Source organism: Littorina saxatilis, linkage group LG12 (genome assembly GCF_037325665.1).
Source record: "Littorina saxatilis isolate snail1 linkage group LG12, US_GU_Lsax_2.0, whole genome shotgun sequence".
NCBI classification, from domain to species: Eukaryota; Metazoa; Mollusca; class Gastropoda; order Littorinimorpha; family Littorinidae; genus Littorina; species Littorina saxatilis.
The window spans coordinates 79,426,228-79,443,383 of record NC_090256.1 but is presented as its reverse complement, the minus strand read 5'-3'; the positions used below and the strand labels follow the sequence as shown (position 1 = coordinate 79,443,383).

The following is a 17,156-nucleotide window of genomic DNA, read 5'->3' as shown; positions in this document are numbered from 1 at the left end:
AAAAATTCAACATACGACATTTCGCTTGAATACTTACAGGGAACTGACCTAATTCACCCAAAACCATGTTTGTTGGTGTTGATTTGCCAACTTTCAAAATCATCTTAAAAAATCGTATCTGAAATTTGTTAGCTAAATCAGACATGTAAGGGCACCATACTTCAGAACCGTAAAGTAAAATAGGGACCACAGTTTTTTCAAAGAGGTCAATTTGGACATCAAGAGGCAAAAACACACGTAATAAAGCAAACATGGCCTTGGAGACACGGTCATACAAATTCTTCTGTGCAACAGTAAATTTACCATTGTAGCTAAATTTAATACCCAGGTATTGAAAATCATACACAATATCAAGTTTCCGACCATTGAATGTAAATGTCGGAACTTTTCTTACTTTCCCTCTTGAGAAAATCATTACTTTTGTTTTAGTTACATTCAATTTCAAAAACCAATCTTTACAATATCTGTCCATAATATCTAGAGCGATCTGCAAGGATTCTGGCGATTCAGCAAAAATAACCGTATCGTCAGCATACAACAAAATGAACAACCCATCGACAAAGGCCGGACTTTGGGATTGCATTTCAGCGCGGAAGCTTAATAATAAGTTAATTAGTTTGCTCATTAAAGTTGTCATAAAAAACGATTTTTCACTTACAGATTTAAATATCACTGCATTGTATTTTTCTTCTTCTCCTGAATTTAAAAATAAATAGATACGTTATGTTTACTTGAAAAACGCGCTCAGAATTAAAGAAAATAGGTCGAGTATAATGTTCGCATGCTTCGCGGAGACGAGCGTGACCCGTCTCGGTCTTCGGGGAAGTTTAGCCGAGACTATCTGAATGTAGTCTCAGCAATGACTGTTTTTGTGTGATGATCTTTTAAATTGATGCCTACAGATTGACTAAATGTTTTTATATCGCTTCACGCGACTTGTTTTTCTTTCTCCTTGTGTGCAAACACTTTTCTATCTTTCCATACAAGCGAGTCAGAGCAGTACTTCAAGAAAGACTCCTCCCGCGTGGGCGGAACGTATCGCAAAGCCATCTTCCGGGAGTATGAGGACGTCACCTTCACCAAACGCAAGACCCGCGGTCCCGACGAAGAACATCTGGGATTCCTGGGTCCAGTCTTGCGGCTGGAGGTAGGGGATGCGGTCGCCCTGACTCTGTCTAACAACGCCGGCCAACCGTTCTCTATCCACCCCCACGGCGCCAGTTTCGTCAAAATGTGGGAAGGATCGCTTTATAATGATTCTTCAAGTGACAATGGTGAGTAAGCTTACATTGGAACCCTCATTTTAAGACCCCCCCCCTATTTTAAGACCCCCCCCCCAATTTTAGACTTCCTCCCTTTTAAGACCACGTTTTTGTTAAGATTTTCTGTTTATGTTCTCTGTAACTTTAACTCCATTTAAGACTCCCTCCCTTCTAAGACGTGATTGTTAAAGATTTTTTGAAGTCTTAAAATGGGTGTTTCACTGTATAATAGGTGGGCCCTTCTAGAGAGTGTGATTAATACAGTCAACCCGTTTTCTTGTTGTAATGGTCTGCTCAAAGTAACTGGGGCATCCTAGACTTGAGGGTACGCGTATTACAGTCCAGCAGTTCTTTTCCGAATGGCATGCGTCTCCTGCCAAAGCCTTTCCAATAAGAACATCATCTGCATGGATCAGGTCTGGTCGTAAAAATAAGCGTCGGCCATTTTGAATTCCTGACTCGCAGAACGTTGATAAACATCTTCCAAACTAATTTTATCCGAAATGCACAGTCATTCTCAAATGAAAATCTGTGCGGAAAAAACACACCACTATGTTAATGTGAGATGGGGTACATTTTCTGTTTAACCCACTTAAGTATTTGTGCTTTTCAGAGCACCTGGATGACTTTGTAAAACCAGGCCAGGTGAGCACCACGTACTGGTTTATACCTGACGTGATGGGGCCAGGGCCCATGGACCCCCCTTGTATCACGCGTGTCTACACCTCTTCGTCACGTGACCGTGTTCGTGATGCCTATTCTGGCTTGGTGGGTCCGATTCTGGTTTGTCGCAGAGGAGCTTTGAACGATCAATTGAGACAGGTAAGTAGGCCGTTGTAGGAGTTTACTTATCACTGTTCATCAAAAGTGAAGAGGACAATGGTGTTTGTCCGTGTTTGTTTGTTTTGTTTTGTTGTTGTTTTTTGTTCGTGTGTTTTGTTTTGTTGGCTGCCTAAATGGCGGGGTAAAAAACGATCAGACACGTAAAATTCCACTCGTGCAAAAAACACGAGTGTACGTGGGAGTTTCAGCCCACGAACGCAGAAGAAGAAGAAGAAGATTCATCAACCCAAGAAAAGCATGAAGTGTCCTGCATAGGGAGATGTCTTCTCACTGAAATTCAGTCGATCCCTGCCCTTGTGACCCCCTCTCGAAAGCGACCACCTGCCCACAACGACCATCCCGAGGATCCCAGACAAGTGTTTTTCCTGTATACTTCACCCTTTGCAAAGCGACAACCTGTTTATAACGACCATTTTGGTCGGTCTCTTGGCTGGTCGCTATAGACAGGTTTGACTGTAACAGGTACCACTTGTTCACCTTATCTACATTTTATATATCAGTATTTGTGTTGTATTAGCGCCAAGTGGACCATGAATTCTTCCTGATGATGTCTGTAACGGACGAAAACCTGTCATGGTACAGTGACCACAACTTCCAGGCCCTGACGGTAGACAGGAGTGATGAGGATTTCTACAACTCTAACCTCATGCACAGTGAGTTTCGGCTCCTCACCGCACATCCGTACTGTTCTAATTATGCTGTGACCGTCCCGTGTCCATTATGACACGTTAAATTGAAGACGTACGTTAAGTTCACTAAATATGTTGATGTTCCGCTTATCATAAAATCCGTGATCATTATGTGCATACCGGCAAGACGGGTTACTCTTTTTGTATCGTGTCTCCCATCCCACTTCAAATCGTCTGTTTAAAGCAACAACCTTATTGTGTGTATACAAAAAATGTGGGCATATCAGATGATTGCCAGCTATGTTTTGATTGCGCTAGACATATATTCCTGGCGTGCTAGAAATATCGCAGGCATTCTAGACATATCCCAGGCATGCTAGTCTAGTTTCATTTCAGATGTTTTAATATTGTCCCAGGTAAATTACCGGAAATGTATGGTTAACGCCAACCCTAGTTAATTACATCTGCATATTGTTAGATGTACAAGCATTTTGGGATTGCAAAAAAACGATTTCAAGTCAGTTCGAATGGTTTTCAGGTATGAATGGATACCTGTACGGTAACCTACCTGGGCTGAAGATGTGTTTAGGTGACCGCGTGGTGTGGCATGTGTTTAGCGTGGGGTCAGAGCGAGATATCCACACCATTTATTTCCACGGTCAACCGCTGACCCAGTTGGACACACACCTCAGTGCGACCTACGTTCTGCCCGGCTACTTTAGGACGCTGCTCATGAAGGCCGAAAATCCAGGTAGTGTCCAGCACTTGCACTCAGTGTCAAAACACACACATACACACACACACACACACACACATACACACACACACGCACACAGACACACACACACACACACGCACACAGACACACACACATACATATACACACACACACACACACACACACACACACACACACACACATACATTCGTCTCGATTCAGCTGTTGTCATGTCTCTTCAGCTCCGCCTCAGTGTATCGCCTCCAGCTGTTTCTCGGCCTTTCTCTCTTCCATTTCCCTGGCGGGTTCCCAGTGGAAGTCAAGGATGATATATCATAACCATCAGAGCTGGACCTAGTGTATTAGAGGGAAGGGCTTCCAAAATGAGGCAAGGGTGCAGGGACTGGCACGGCCGGGAGTCACAGGGCCTTGTTGAAATGTTGCATTTGAAAGGCCGGGTATTTTAGTTCTCACCTTGAGAAAAAAAAAGAGGTACATTTGCCGGGTAAGCGGGGGCTTCTGACGGGAACACAGGGCCGAGGGACACGAGAAAGCAACCAACCGGGTGGGAGACAGCCGCGGTGCTGGATTGGTTGAAATTGAGATTTGTTTTGATTTCAACGAATCAGACCCCGCGGTTTGTTCTCTTCCGTTTGTGTGGCATCCATATTCGGTACGTGCCCCTCAGCCCAGGAAACCCCCTAGATCCAGCCGTGTCCATATCGCATCTTCTTGTAACTTTCCTTCGTTGTCCAGGCGAGTGGGCGGCGGTGTGTCAGACCAATGACCACTACAATGCAGGGGCCAAGGCGCTCTTCAACGTCAGTGACTGCGGCCTGAGGAGAGACTACAGCATCCAGTTCGCCAGGGGGTCGCAGTCCAGGACCTTCTTTCTGCAGGCGGAAGAAGAGATGTGGGACTATGCACCGTCAGGGATGGACAAGATCAGCGGCATGAACCTGTCAGATCCTGACCAGTGAGTGAAGATACGCATTTGGCTTCTCACATGTGCATCTCCTCAATTTTGAGGGTGTTATCTTTTATGTGTGTATACAAACATATCCTGGCCACAAAGTTTGTGGACTTAGTTGGATTAAAACGCACGTTCATCCAAAAAGCCTAATCTAAGCGTTATTTTCGAGCTGCTTTCATGCACCGTTGAGAGGAGTTCATAGATTTATTCTAATGAGATATGACACCGATTGACCAATAAAATCGAATCTATACATATAATAAAAGAGAGTGTCTGTCTGTCTGTCTGTCTGTCTGTCTGTCTGTGGTCGCCATACCTCTGAGATGGCAAGAGGCAGGAACAAGATAGTGTGCACGTACACTCCCTAGGTGCCGCAGATGTGCACCTGGGTTTTAGTTTCTCCAGACATTGTTTCCTTCCTCGGATAATGACCCTCCCCATCTATCAATACAGTCTACATAGTGCAAGGGAGGTAAGTCATGCTTTGTCACCCACGGAAGGGAGGTAACTCTCATCAAACCAGTATACCGTGTAATTCTCAAGGGTTACCCCCCGCCCGCTATCATCCCGCCCCCCCCCCCCCCCCCCCCACACACACACACACTAACCCTGCCCCCTGCTGTGCAAGGCCAGTTCAGTGCCTGGTGTTCACATGTAGCAAGCACATAATGCCAGTGATATTACAGACTCTCTATCGCTCCTATGAGGAGAAGAAATGAAGAAGAAAAAGTTAACCGGACAGTTCAGGAAATTTCTAGAAGCAAAGGGAGGTAACTCTTACTTTGTATACATTGAAGGGAGGTATCTCTTCTAATGCAGGCACGCCTGATCAGTCTTTACAGAATATATAGAGTCGATGTTAGACCTGGTTTTCAAGTATCTAGAATTTTCCTAAGAAAAGGAGATAACTCAAGTCAAAAAGTTATTTTTCAGCAAAAAGAGTGTGTTGATGCTTTCACACTGTCAGTCCCAGCCTTTTAATCCAAATGTATGAGCTCACACTTTCATCTATTGCTTATTCTCATTGGAATAAGATTCTAGAAGTTTCTGAGAGAGAGGGAAGATTAGAAACACCCGGGCGAAGCCGGGCCTGACTGCTAGTTCGTTAATACTTTGCCTGTGGTCTTTTCAGAATGTGTTCAAACAAGTGTGAATAAATTAGAAGAATATACCGGACAGACTTTACACCCATATCACGTAGGCCCCCAAAAAATAGCGAAGTCGTTTTTTGGGGTCAATCGTGACATATCATTCCAAGTCTTATTTTTTCTTCTGCAGCGATGGGCATATTTTCACAACCGCAGAAGGACCGTACTTGGGGAAGGTGTACAAGAAAGTTCGGTACCACCAGTACACAGACCAGACATTCACCACAGAAATCAAACGAGATGCGAGTGAGGAGTACCTTGGCATCCTGGGGCCTATCATTGCGGCCGAGGCTTATGACATCATCACACTTGTGTTCAGAAACCAAGCATCCAGACCTTACTCTGTCCACGCTCAGGTGAGGAGTGATGCTTGACCAGTTCATCTCTGCTACCCCTGAAAAGGGAATATGGCCTACCTAAGTCAGGGCTCCCCACGGACGCCCCTCCTAGTGCGTCCCAGGACCCCCACTTTCAATTTTTAGAGGGTCCATGGACCCCCACTTTCAATTTGTAGAGGGTCTATGGACCCCCACAGCAGAATTTTAGAGGGTCCTAATGGTCCAAAAGCCGAAAAGTCCCAGTGTACTTATAAAACATTGTGGTCACGTATTGTGTACTGTGACGTGTCTTTTTCATTGGAATATGCTATAGGTGGACATGACCATCCAGGATGACCCGCTCTTTTAAAGTCTAGTGCGTCCCGGGACCCCCTCCATACATTTCTAGTGCGTGTTTTGGGCTTCTAGTGCGTATAGGACGCAGGGCTCTATGGGGAGCCCTGTACCTTAAAGGCACACGCTATCTCATGAAGCGCCTGGAGCCAATTGTGACCCTCCACCACGAAATGAGTCGCATGTCACCTCGCGCGGTTCTGCGCTAGGCTTAATAAAAGTCCGGGGAGTGTCTGGTAACAGTGTGAGGGTCACCTTAGTCACAGGCTTATAACTCAAACAGTTTTCTCTCTTTTCTAAAACGGGTTTCACCACTGGATAGAGCATAAAAAAACTCTTTAGAAAAATGTAAAAATATGAAAATCATGCAAAGGTGACATGCGACTCATTCCGTGGTGGAGGGTCACAATTGAAAGAACTCGCACTATAGAAAAGTTATTTTGTATTATTTTTATAACTATGAAAACAGTTCGGCCCACCCTCTCAGATGTGGCCAGGCTTTTTACATGGTGTACACTACATTGGGGTGTGCCCGTTAAAGATCCCACGATTGACAAAAGGGTCTTTCCTGGCAAAATTGTTTAGGCATAGCTAAAAAAAAAGTCCACCAAATACCCGTGTGACTTGGAATAAAGGCCGTGAAAGGTGAATGCTCGCCCTATTAGGCTTGAGGTTTGCTGGCCGATGTGAATGCGTGATATATTGTGTAAAAAAAATTCCATCTCACACGGCAGAAATTAATATGTAAAGCGCTTAGAGAACGTCAAGCGCTATATAAATCTCCCCATACAATACAATACAAGACCATCCCTCCACTTGGTCACATACAAAACATGAACAGCCCCAGTTGCACGTTGAGAATTTGTTGTATGAATAAATGTGACCCTCCACCACGGAATGAGTCGCATGTCACCTTTGCATGATTTTCATATTTTTACATTTTTCTAAAGAGTTTTTTTATGCTCTATCCAGTGGTGAAACCCGTTTTAGAAAAGAGAGAAAACTGTTTGAGTTATAAGCCTGTGACTATAAGGTGACCCACACACTGTTACCAGACACTCCCCGGACTTTTATTAAGCCTAGCGCAGAACCGCGCGAGGTGACATGCGACTCATTTCGTGGTGGAGGGTCACAAATTGAGGAGGGTGGGGGGCTGTTTGGGGTTTGGGTGTCCAACATTGTCATTCCAAATAAAGACCCTTTTATTTTATGACTGATTTTCTTCTGTACATTTTCAAGGTTGCAACTTAGAGGTTTTACTGTATTATACTTTCAGATTTCTGTTTTGAAATGCACATCATTATCTTATATATATTTTTTTTAACATCCTCAATTTCAGGGTCTGTTCTATAAGAAGAACTCCGAAGGGACAATCTACGGGGCTTACAGAGATGGGGCAGTTCAACCAGGAGAGACCAAAATATACGAATGGTCTGTCCCTGTTGATTTTGCGCCGGCAGAGGGCGACTCTGATTGTATTAACCAGGCCTACTACTCTGCCGTGGATCCAGTCAGGGACACCAACTCTGGACTCATAGGTACGCGAACAGCACAGTGGTACCTGTAACGTCAGGCCCCTCCCATGAGAGGACGCCCCCCAAGATAAGACACTTTGCCGTAGTTTGTTATAAAACTTTACCAAATGTACCTATCATGACTGGCCACCTACAATGTAAGGACATAATTACAAAATGATGACGAGCGTACCTTTGTAAGTGAAGTTTAATAGTAGCTGTATCGACCACAATGTCACAGACAGGAAAGGGACTACGTGAGTCTGCACCTGACAAAAAACACACGGCCAAAGACGATTTCCCGCGTTCGCTCTTACGGGATCCAATTCTTCTCAGAATTTTGGAAAATAGAATTAAATAAATCATTTTACGAAAGACATGCAGCAAAAGCCTCTCTTTTTCTACAGGTCCTCTTGTAATCTGCAAGCCAGGGATACTAGACAAATCCGGGTCAAGGACGGACCAAACCAAGCCCATGGTGCTGCTGTTCGAGGTAATTGACGAGGCTCAGAGCTGGTACGTGGACTACAACATCAAGCTGTTCGGCAACAACGCCTCCAAGGATGACCCTGACTTTGGGGAGAGCTGTCTCATGCACTGTGAGTTAAGTGGTTATGTTGTGTGTGGGGGTGAGTGTTTGTGTGTGTGTGTTGTGTGTGTGGGGGGGTTGAGGGTGGTGAGTGTGTGTAGGGGTGGGTGTTTGTGTGTATGTGTGTGTGTGTGTGTTTGTGGGGGGTTGGGGGATGGTGTGGTGAGTGTGTGTTTGTGTGTGTGTGTGGGGGGGGGGGGGGGGTGGGGGTGGGGGTGGTGAATGTGTGTGTGTGTGTGTGTGTTTGTGGGGATGTGATCATGTTGGGAGATGGGGGTGTGTGTGTGTGTGTGCTTGCGTGCGTGCGTGTGTGTGTGTGCTTGCGTGCGTGTGTGTGTGTGTGTGTGTGTGTGTGTGTGTGTGTGTGTGTGTGTGTGTGTGTGTGTTGGCTGTGGATAATGTGCGCCCCTTTGAAACATTAAGGCAAACAAATAACAGTGAGAAGTGGAGACAAGTGGTCATGGCGTCACCATGAACAAAGAATTTCTCTTTGCCTTTTAGGCAGAGTCCACTTGATCAGACACTTTTTTCTCTTTTTTTTTTAAATCGCTCATCGGAGTTCACAATTCGTTGCTGCAATGAGTACTTTTGATCAGGTGTGTTTACCTCACTGTTTTGAAGGGGCACAAATCTTCCCCCACAAAAAACACAACAATAAACACACACACACACTGACAGTGACACACACACACGACAAGATTACTTTGGGAATTTGTCCATTAAATAATGCCAAAGAACTAGCCTCTTTTAACTTTGTTTCAGCAATCAACGGGTACATCTACAGCAACAACCCGGTGATAGAAGTCCCACAGTACGGCCTGGTCGACTGGCACCTCATGTCTCTCGGCAACGACGTTGACATCCACTCGGTCCATTTCCACGGCAACGAAATCGTCATGTTTGAAACCGGCAAACACACGAAGGACGTGACGCAGTTGTTCCCTGGGATTTTCGAGACGGTGCGAATGAATGCCACCCTGGCGGGACAGTGGTTGTTGCACTGTCACGTGCACGATCACCTGACAGCCGGCATGGAGACCACGTATCTTGTCACGCCGCCAGCTGCCGCTCCTACTGTGGACCCGTTTGGTTCCATTGGCTCTAACTAGATGCGACAGTGTACTTACTTATCTTTTAAGCAGATGTGTTACCTGACTCTTAAAGTTGTATGTTGCTTATGCAGGTTTGTTTTCTCTCTATTGAAGTTGTGGGTATGTGATCACAGGCGGAAGGTATCGTTCACTGGACCAACACTATCATAATAAGATTAGTAGTTGGTCCAGTGAACGATACCTTCCGCAGTAATGTTACGTGGGAATGAACTAAGCCATAAATCGAGAACGACTATTTTGGAGATTTGATTTCCATATTGTAAAACAAGTTATTTTATATTTTATTTTTTCAACGGAACGAGTTTATGTGTATCTATTGATGGAACAACCTGCATTCCTCTCTTTATTGTTCTTGTATTTTTTTTCATGTACCCCCATGGGGTTTCTTGAAATAAAATTTTACTTGCCTGTGATGTGATCTCAAGAGAATCATATTTATGTATTTGTTTGTATGTTGCTGTTCTTGTCCTGTTTCACGAAAGTATGTGTGCTAGGTATATGAACAATAGACCCTATCGGTATTCCAAGCTCTCGTAATCTCTCGCAAGCTTCAGAGCATAGCAAAGCATGCGGTACAGCGATCTCGTGCGAGCTGCACAAGCGAAGGTTCGAAGTTCTCGCGATGTTCAAAGCATAACAAAGAGCATGTCTCGCGAGAGCTGCTCAGATACCCATGCTTTCCATACTTAAAAGTGTCAAAGTCCTGGTAGTGGTCCAGTGGAACCCCCCATTATTTTAAGACCTCGAAAAATCGGAGAAAACCGGGTCTTAAAAAGGGGGGAGTCTTAAAATGGGGGTAGTTTTACAGAGGTTATGAACAAAAAGTCTGAGAAAACCGGGTCTTAACATGGAGAAGTCTTAAATTGGGGGGTCCCAAACGCGGGGTTTCACCGTACATGGTTTTTGTTTGCGTTGTGCACACTTCGACAACTGCAGTTTCAAGTTTTTGATTGACAGCACCATTACTAATTCAGGACTTGTTTGAAACAATAAATTGTGTGGTGTGCATGTTTTGAAAGACTGAGATCTGGCTTCATCATTGGGATACAGACCTGTTCATTGTTGTCTTCAACACTATTTGAGTATGATATTTACACAAGTGTTTTCAAATGTCAGAATTTACAACACCTCACATTTCAGCAGATTAACTGCAGCTCAACTGTTTTCAATTTTCAATTCTTATATTTTCTTAAGATGCAGTCCTTTACGTGGGATAAGAGCCTCCCTCCCCTGGGATACATACCAACAATCAGCCTCCCAGCCGATTCCCATACAGAGCGGTATTTGTTGTTGCCGTTTATATGGATACACACCAACAATCAGCCTCCTAGCTGATTCCCATACAGAGCGGTATTTGTTGTTGCCGTTTATATGGATACACACCAACAATCAGCCTCCTAGCCGATTCCCATACAGAGCGGTATTTGTTGTTGCCGTTTATATTGATACACACCAACAATCGCCCTCCTAGCTGATTCCCATACAGAGCAGTATTTGTTGTTGCCGTTTATATGGATACACACGAACAATCGGCCTCCTAGCTGATTCCAATACAGAGCGGTATTTGTTGTTGCCGTTTATATTGATACACACCAACAATCGGCCTCCTAGCCGATTCCCATACAGAGCGGTATTTGTTGTTGCCGTTTATATTGATACACACCAACAATCGGCCTCCTAGCTGATTCCCATACAGAGCGGTATTTGTTGTTGCCGTTTATATGGATACACACCAACAATCAGCCTCCTAGCTGATTCCCATACAGAGCGGTATTTGTTGTTGCCGTTTATATTGATACACACCAACAATCGGCCTCCTAGCTGATTCCCATACAGAGCGGTATTTGTTGTTGCCGTTTATATGGATACACACCAACAATCAGCCTCCTAGCCGATTCCCATACAGAGCGGTATTTGTTGTTGCCGTTTATATTGATACACACCAACAATCGGCCTCCTAGCCGATTCCCATACAGAGTGGTATTTGTTGTTGCCGTTTATATTGATACACACCAACAATCGGCCTCCTAGCTGATTCCCATACAGAGCGGTATTTGTTGTTGCTGTTTATATTGATACACACCAACAATCGGCATCCTAGCTGATTCCCATACAGAGCGGTATTTGTTGTTGCCGTTTATATTGATACACACCAACAATCGGCATCCTAGCCGATTCCCATACAGAGCGGTATTTGTTGTTGCCGTTTATATGGATACACACCAACAATCGGCCTCCTAGCTGATTCCCATACAGAGCGGTATTTGTTGTTGCCGTTTATATTGATACACACCAACAATCGGCCTCCTAGCTGATTCCCATACAGAGCGGTATTTGTTGTTGCCGTTTATATTGATACACCAACAATCAGCCTCCTAGCCGATTCCAATACAGAGCGGTATTTGTTGTTGCCGTTTATATTGATACACCAACAATCAGCCTCCTAGCCGATTCCAATACAGAGTGGTATTTGTTGTTGCCGTTTATATGGATACACACCAACAATCAGCCTCCTAGCCGATACAGAGCGGTATTTGTTGTTGCCGTTTATATGGATACACACCAACAATCGGCTTCCTAGCTGATTCCCATACAGAGCGGTATTTGTTGTTGCCGTTTATATTGATACACACCAAAAATCGGCCTCCTAGCCGATTCCCATACAGAGCGGTATGTGTTGTTGCCGTTTATATTCATTCACACCAAAAATCGGCTTCCTAGCTGATTCCCATACAGAGCGGTATTTGTTGTTGCCGTTTATATTGATACACACCAAAAATCGGCCTCCTAGCCGATTCCCATACAGAGCGGTATTTGTTGTTGCCGTTTATATGGATACACACCAACAATCAGCCTCCTAGCCGATTCCCATACAGAGCGGTATTTGTTGTTGCCGTTTATATTGATACACACCAACAATCGGCCTCCTAGCTGATTCCCATACAGAGCGGTATTTGTTGTTGCCGTTTATATGGATACACACCAACAATCAGCCTCCTAGCCGATTCCCATACAGAGCGGTATTTGTTGTTGCCGTTATAATGATACACACCAACAATCGGCCTCCTAGCTGATTCCCATACAGAGCGGTATTTGTTGTTGCCGTTTATATCGATACACACCAACAATCGGCCTCCTAGCTGATTCCCATACAGAGCGGTATTTGTTGTTGCTGTTTATATTGATACACACCAACAATCGGCCTCCTAGCTGATTCCCATACAGAGCGGTATTTGTTGTTGCCGTTTATATTGATACACCCCAACAATCGGCCTCCTAGCTGATTCCAATACAGAGCGGTATTTGTTGTTGCCGTTTATATGGATACACACCAACAATCGGCCTCCTAGCTGATTCCCATACAGAGCGGTATTTGTTGTTGCCGTTTATATGGATACACACCAACAATCGGCCTCCTAGCTGATTCCCATACAGAGCGGTATTTGTTGTTGCCGTTTATATTGATACACCAACAATCAGCCTCCTAGCCGATTCCAATACAGAGCGGTATTTGTTGTTGCCGTTTATATTGATACACCAACAATCAGCCTCCTAGCTGATTCCAATACAGAGCGGTATTTGTTGTTGCTGTTAATATGGATACACACCAACAATCAGCCTCCTAGCCGATTCCCATACAGAGCGGTATTTGTTGTTGCCGTTTATATTGATACACACCAACAATCGGCCTCCTAGCCGATTTCCATACAGAGCGGTATTTGTTGTTGCCGTTTATATGGATACACACCAACAATCGGCCTCCTAGCTGATTCCAATACAGAGCGGTATTTGTTGTTGCCGTTTATATTGATACACACCAACAATCGGCCTCCTAGCTGATTCCCATACAGAGCGGTATTTGTTGTTGCCCTTTATATTGATACACACCAACAATCGGCATCCCAGCTCATTGCAATACAGAGCGGTATTTGTTGTTGCTGTTTATATTGATACACCAACAATCAGCCTCCTAGCTGATTCCCATACAGAGCGGTATTTGTTGTTGCTGTTTATATTGATACACCAACAATCAGCCTCCTAGCTGATTCCCATACAGAGCGGTATTTGTTGTTGCTGTTTATATTGATACACCAACAATCAGCCTCCTAGCTGATTCCCATACAAAGCGGTATTTGTTGTTGCCGTTTATATTGATACACCAACAATCAGCCTCCTAGCTGATTCCGATACAGAGCGGTATTTGTTGTTGCCGTTTATATGGATACACACCAACAATCAGCCTCCTAGCTGATTCCCATACAGAGCGGTATTTGTTGTTGCCGTTTATATGGATACACACCAACAATCGGCCTCCTAGCTGATTCCCATACAGAGCGGTATTTGTTGTTGCCGTTTATATTGATACACAAACAATCAGCCTCCTAGCTGATTCCCATACAGAGCGGTATTTGTTGTTGCCGTTTATATTGATACACACTAACAATCGGCCTCCTAGCTGATTCCCATACAGAGCAGTATTTGTTGTTGCCGTTTATATTGATACACACCAACAATCGGCTTCCTAGCTGATTCCCATACAGAGCGGTATTTGTTGTTGCCGTTTATATTGATACACACCAACAATCGGCCTCCTAGCTGATTCCCATACAGAGCGGTATTTGTTGTTGCCGTTTATATTGATACACACCAACAATCGGCCTCCTAGCTGATTCCCATACAGAGCGGTATTTGTTGTTGCCGTTTATATTGATACACACCAACAATCGGCCTCCTAGCTGATTCCCATACAGAGCGATATTTGTTGTTGCCGTTTATATTGATACACAAACAATCAGCCTCCTAGCTGATTCCCATAAAGAGCGGTATTTGTTGTTGCCGTTTATATTGATACACACCAACAATCGGCATCCTAGCTCATTCCAATACAGAGCGGTATTTGTTGTTGCCATTTATATTGATACACACCAACAATCGGCCTCCTAGCTGATTCCCATACAGAGCAGTATTTGTTGTTGCCGTTTATATTGATACACACCAACAACCGGCCTCCTAGCCGATTCCCATACAGAGCGGTATTTGTTGTTGCCGTTTATATTGATACACACCAACAATCGGCCTCCTAGCCGATTCCCATACAGAGCGGTATTTGTTGTTGTCGTTTATATGGATGCACACCAACAATCGGCCTCCTAGCCGATTCCCATACAGAGCGGTAATTGTTCTTGCCGTTTATATTGATACACACCAACAATCGGTATCCTAGCTGATTCCCATACAGAGCGGTATTTGTTGTTGCCGTTTATTTTGATACACACCAACAATCGGCCTCCTAGCCGATTCCCATACAGAGCGGTATTTGTTGTTGCCGTTTATATTGATACACACCAACAATCGGCCTCATAGCCGATTCCCATACAGAGCGGTATTTGTTGTTGTCGTTTATATGGATACACACCAACAATCGGCCTCCTAGCCGATTCCCATACAGAGCGGTAATTGTTCTTGCCGTTTATATTGATACACACCAACAATCGGTATCCTAGCTGATTCCCATACAGAGCGGTATTTGTTGTTGCCGTTTATATTGATACACACCAACAATCGGCCTCCTAGCTGATTCCCATACAGAGCGGTATTTGTTGTTGCCGTTTATATTGATACACACCAAAAATCGGCCTCCTAGCCGATTCCCATACAGAGCGGTATGTGTTGTTGCCGTTTATATTGATACACACCAACAATCAGCCTCCTAGCTGATTCCCATACAGAGCGGTATTTGTTGTTGCCGTTTATATTGATACACACCAACAATCGGCCTCCTTGCTGATTCCCATACAGAGCGGTATTTGTTGTTGCCGTTTATATTGATACACACCAACAATCGGCCTCCTAGCTGATTCCCATACAGAGCGGTATTTTTTGTTGCCGTTTATATTGATACACACCAACAATCGGCCTCCTAGCTGATTCCCATTCAGAGCGGTATTTGTTGTTGCCGTTTACAGACCTGCCTACCCCTGAAATGTACCATGTGTAGTTTTGGGTGTGAAAATAAGGCAAATGTGTAGTTTGGCAGGTGAATGTGTAGTATTTCAATTTGATCAACCCAAACCGCAAAACAGAACAGTTACTTATACCGTACTAAAACAAACACTCAACACTCCAAACAAAACTATTACAATGTGAACAATACTCCCCACAAAAATACAAGCCAAGCATTAAGTTTATTTGTTAAGAAAAAAATTATTAACTAGTTTGGAACATTTGCATGGGTGAAACTGATCAGAATTAAAAATAAGGAAAATGAGGCCGGGGTCCAGGGGCCACCCACGCCCTGGTGGGGTGCAGGGGCAACGCCCTCTTAGGGGGCCCAGGGGGGCGAAGCCCCCCGGAAGAAAACGAAAAATCAGGCTTTTTAAGGGTAAAAGTAGGCCTTTCCTGGTATCTCAAACACACAAATTTGCACAGTAAACAATGATAACAAATGCCAAGCTGTAGTCCAATAATTCGCGCGCTCAGGGAAACAAAGATTCAGCGATGTCCGGTCACTGTGTTAGAGAAAATACAGATCGGATCGCCGGCGGAAAAAAAAAAAAATTTGTTTTTTTTTTTACAGATTTTCAAAATAAGGAATTCTTTATTTGACCAGTTTCACCCATGCATTTGTTAAAAAAAAAAAAGCTATGTTGAGGGGTATGCAGTTCATATACAGTGGGACCCCCTATTCAAGACCTGTGACAATCTGAGAACATCAACTTGAGTCACAAAAAGTAGGGACTGGGAGTGTGTGTATCAACATGAAGGCAAATTTATATAAACAGAACAGGTTTGCGTCGGCAATAATAATAATATGGCAGGTCATTGCCTCTGCTCTGGTTACCGATCTCTCAAAAGTGAGCTTGTCTTGGTCTTCTTTCCCTGGCACGGGTTTCTTCACAAAACAGTCCAATTTTTCCTCTGCTTTGGTCGGGATTTCTCGAATGAGAAGTGCTTTTCTTGTGGCGGTTACACGGTCGTAAAGCCTACTGTGCCTCTCTGAAAAAGCCGTGTTGCACACAGTGCAGTGGGCAAAATGCTTCCCTTTTCTCCACGAAACTAGGCATGGATGCTCCTCATAGTACTTTGGCAGAAAAGCCTTGCTGGGAGTTTGACCAAGCTTCTTTTTTTTGCTCCGTGGCGGTTGATCGCCAAAGTCTTCTGAATCCGTGTTCGTCGCTGTAGCCATTTTTTCCCTCCAGAAAGAATGAGCTAGGAAGTGACCGCGTTCAGAAAAGTATGTGCTGAAACGCCCGCGATAGTTGTAATAACAGCAGCAAGACCAACTGACTACGCTACTCTCGCGGGCGCCGGGCATGTTTTGCACGCAGTACACAACCGGTTAGTACAAATTATGGATCGGAACTCGCTCGCGTTTTTGCGTATTCAAAATGTCAAAATGTGTAGTCGAAACGAAACGTTTGCGTAGTATAAGACAAACATGCGTAGTTGCGTAGTTTGGGGACCAAAATCGTAGTTTACTACGCTCAATGTGTAGTGTAAACAGGTCTGCGTTTATATTGATACACACCAACAATCGGCCTCCTAGCTGATTCCCATACAGAGCGGTATTTTTATTGCCGTTTATATTGATACACACCAAAAATCGGCCTCCTAGCTGATTCCCATACAGAGCGGTATTTGTTGTTGCCGTTTATATTGATACACACCAACAATCGGCCTCCTAGCTGATTCCCATA

General features: G+C 44.3%; 1 protein-coding gene across 1 annotated transcript in view; it reads left to right on the top strand.

Moving 5' to 3' along the window:
• LOC138982869 (hephaestin-like protein) overlaps positions 1 to 9,872 on the top strand; it is a 34,235-nt gene extending 24,363 nt beyond the window's left edge. Inside the window, exons 8-16 of the mRNA XM_070356257.1 lie at positions 988 to 1,274; positions 1,876 to 2,084; positions 2,623 to 2,758; positions 3,273 to 3,485; positions 4,209 to 4,428; positions 5,704 to 5,929; positions 7,584 to 7,782; positions 8,166 to 8,357; positions 9,110 to 9,872. Coding sequence (XP_070212358.1) covers positions 988 to 1,274; positions 1,876 to 2,084; positions 2,623 to 2,758; positions 3,273 to 3,485; positions 4,209 to 4,428; positions 5,704 to 5,929; positions 7,584 to 7,782; positions 8,166 to 8,357; positions 9,110 to 9,456 — 2,029 coding nt within the window. The 3' untranslated portion in view covers positions 9,457 to 9,872. The remainder of the gene's footprint in view (positions 1 to 987; positions 1,275 to 1,875; positions 2,085 to 2,622; positions 2,759 to 3,272; positions 3,486 to 4,208; positions 4,429 to 5,703; positions 5,930 to 7,583; positions 7,783 to 8,165; positions 8,358 to 9,109) is intronic.
• Positions 9,873 to 17,156: the final 7,284 nt, after the last annotated feature.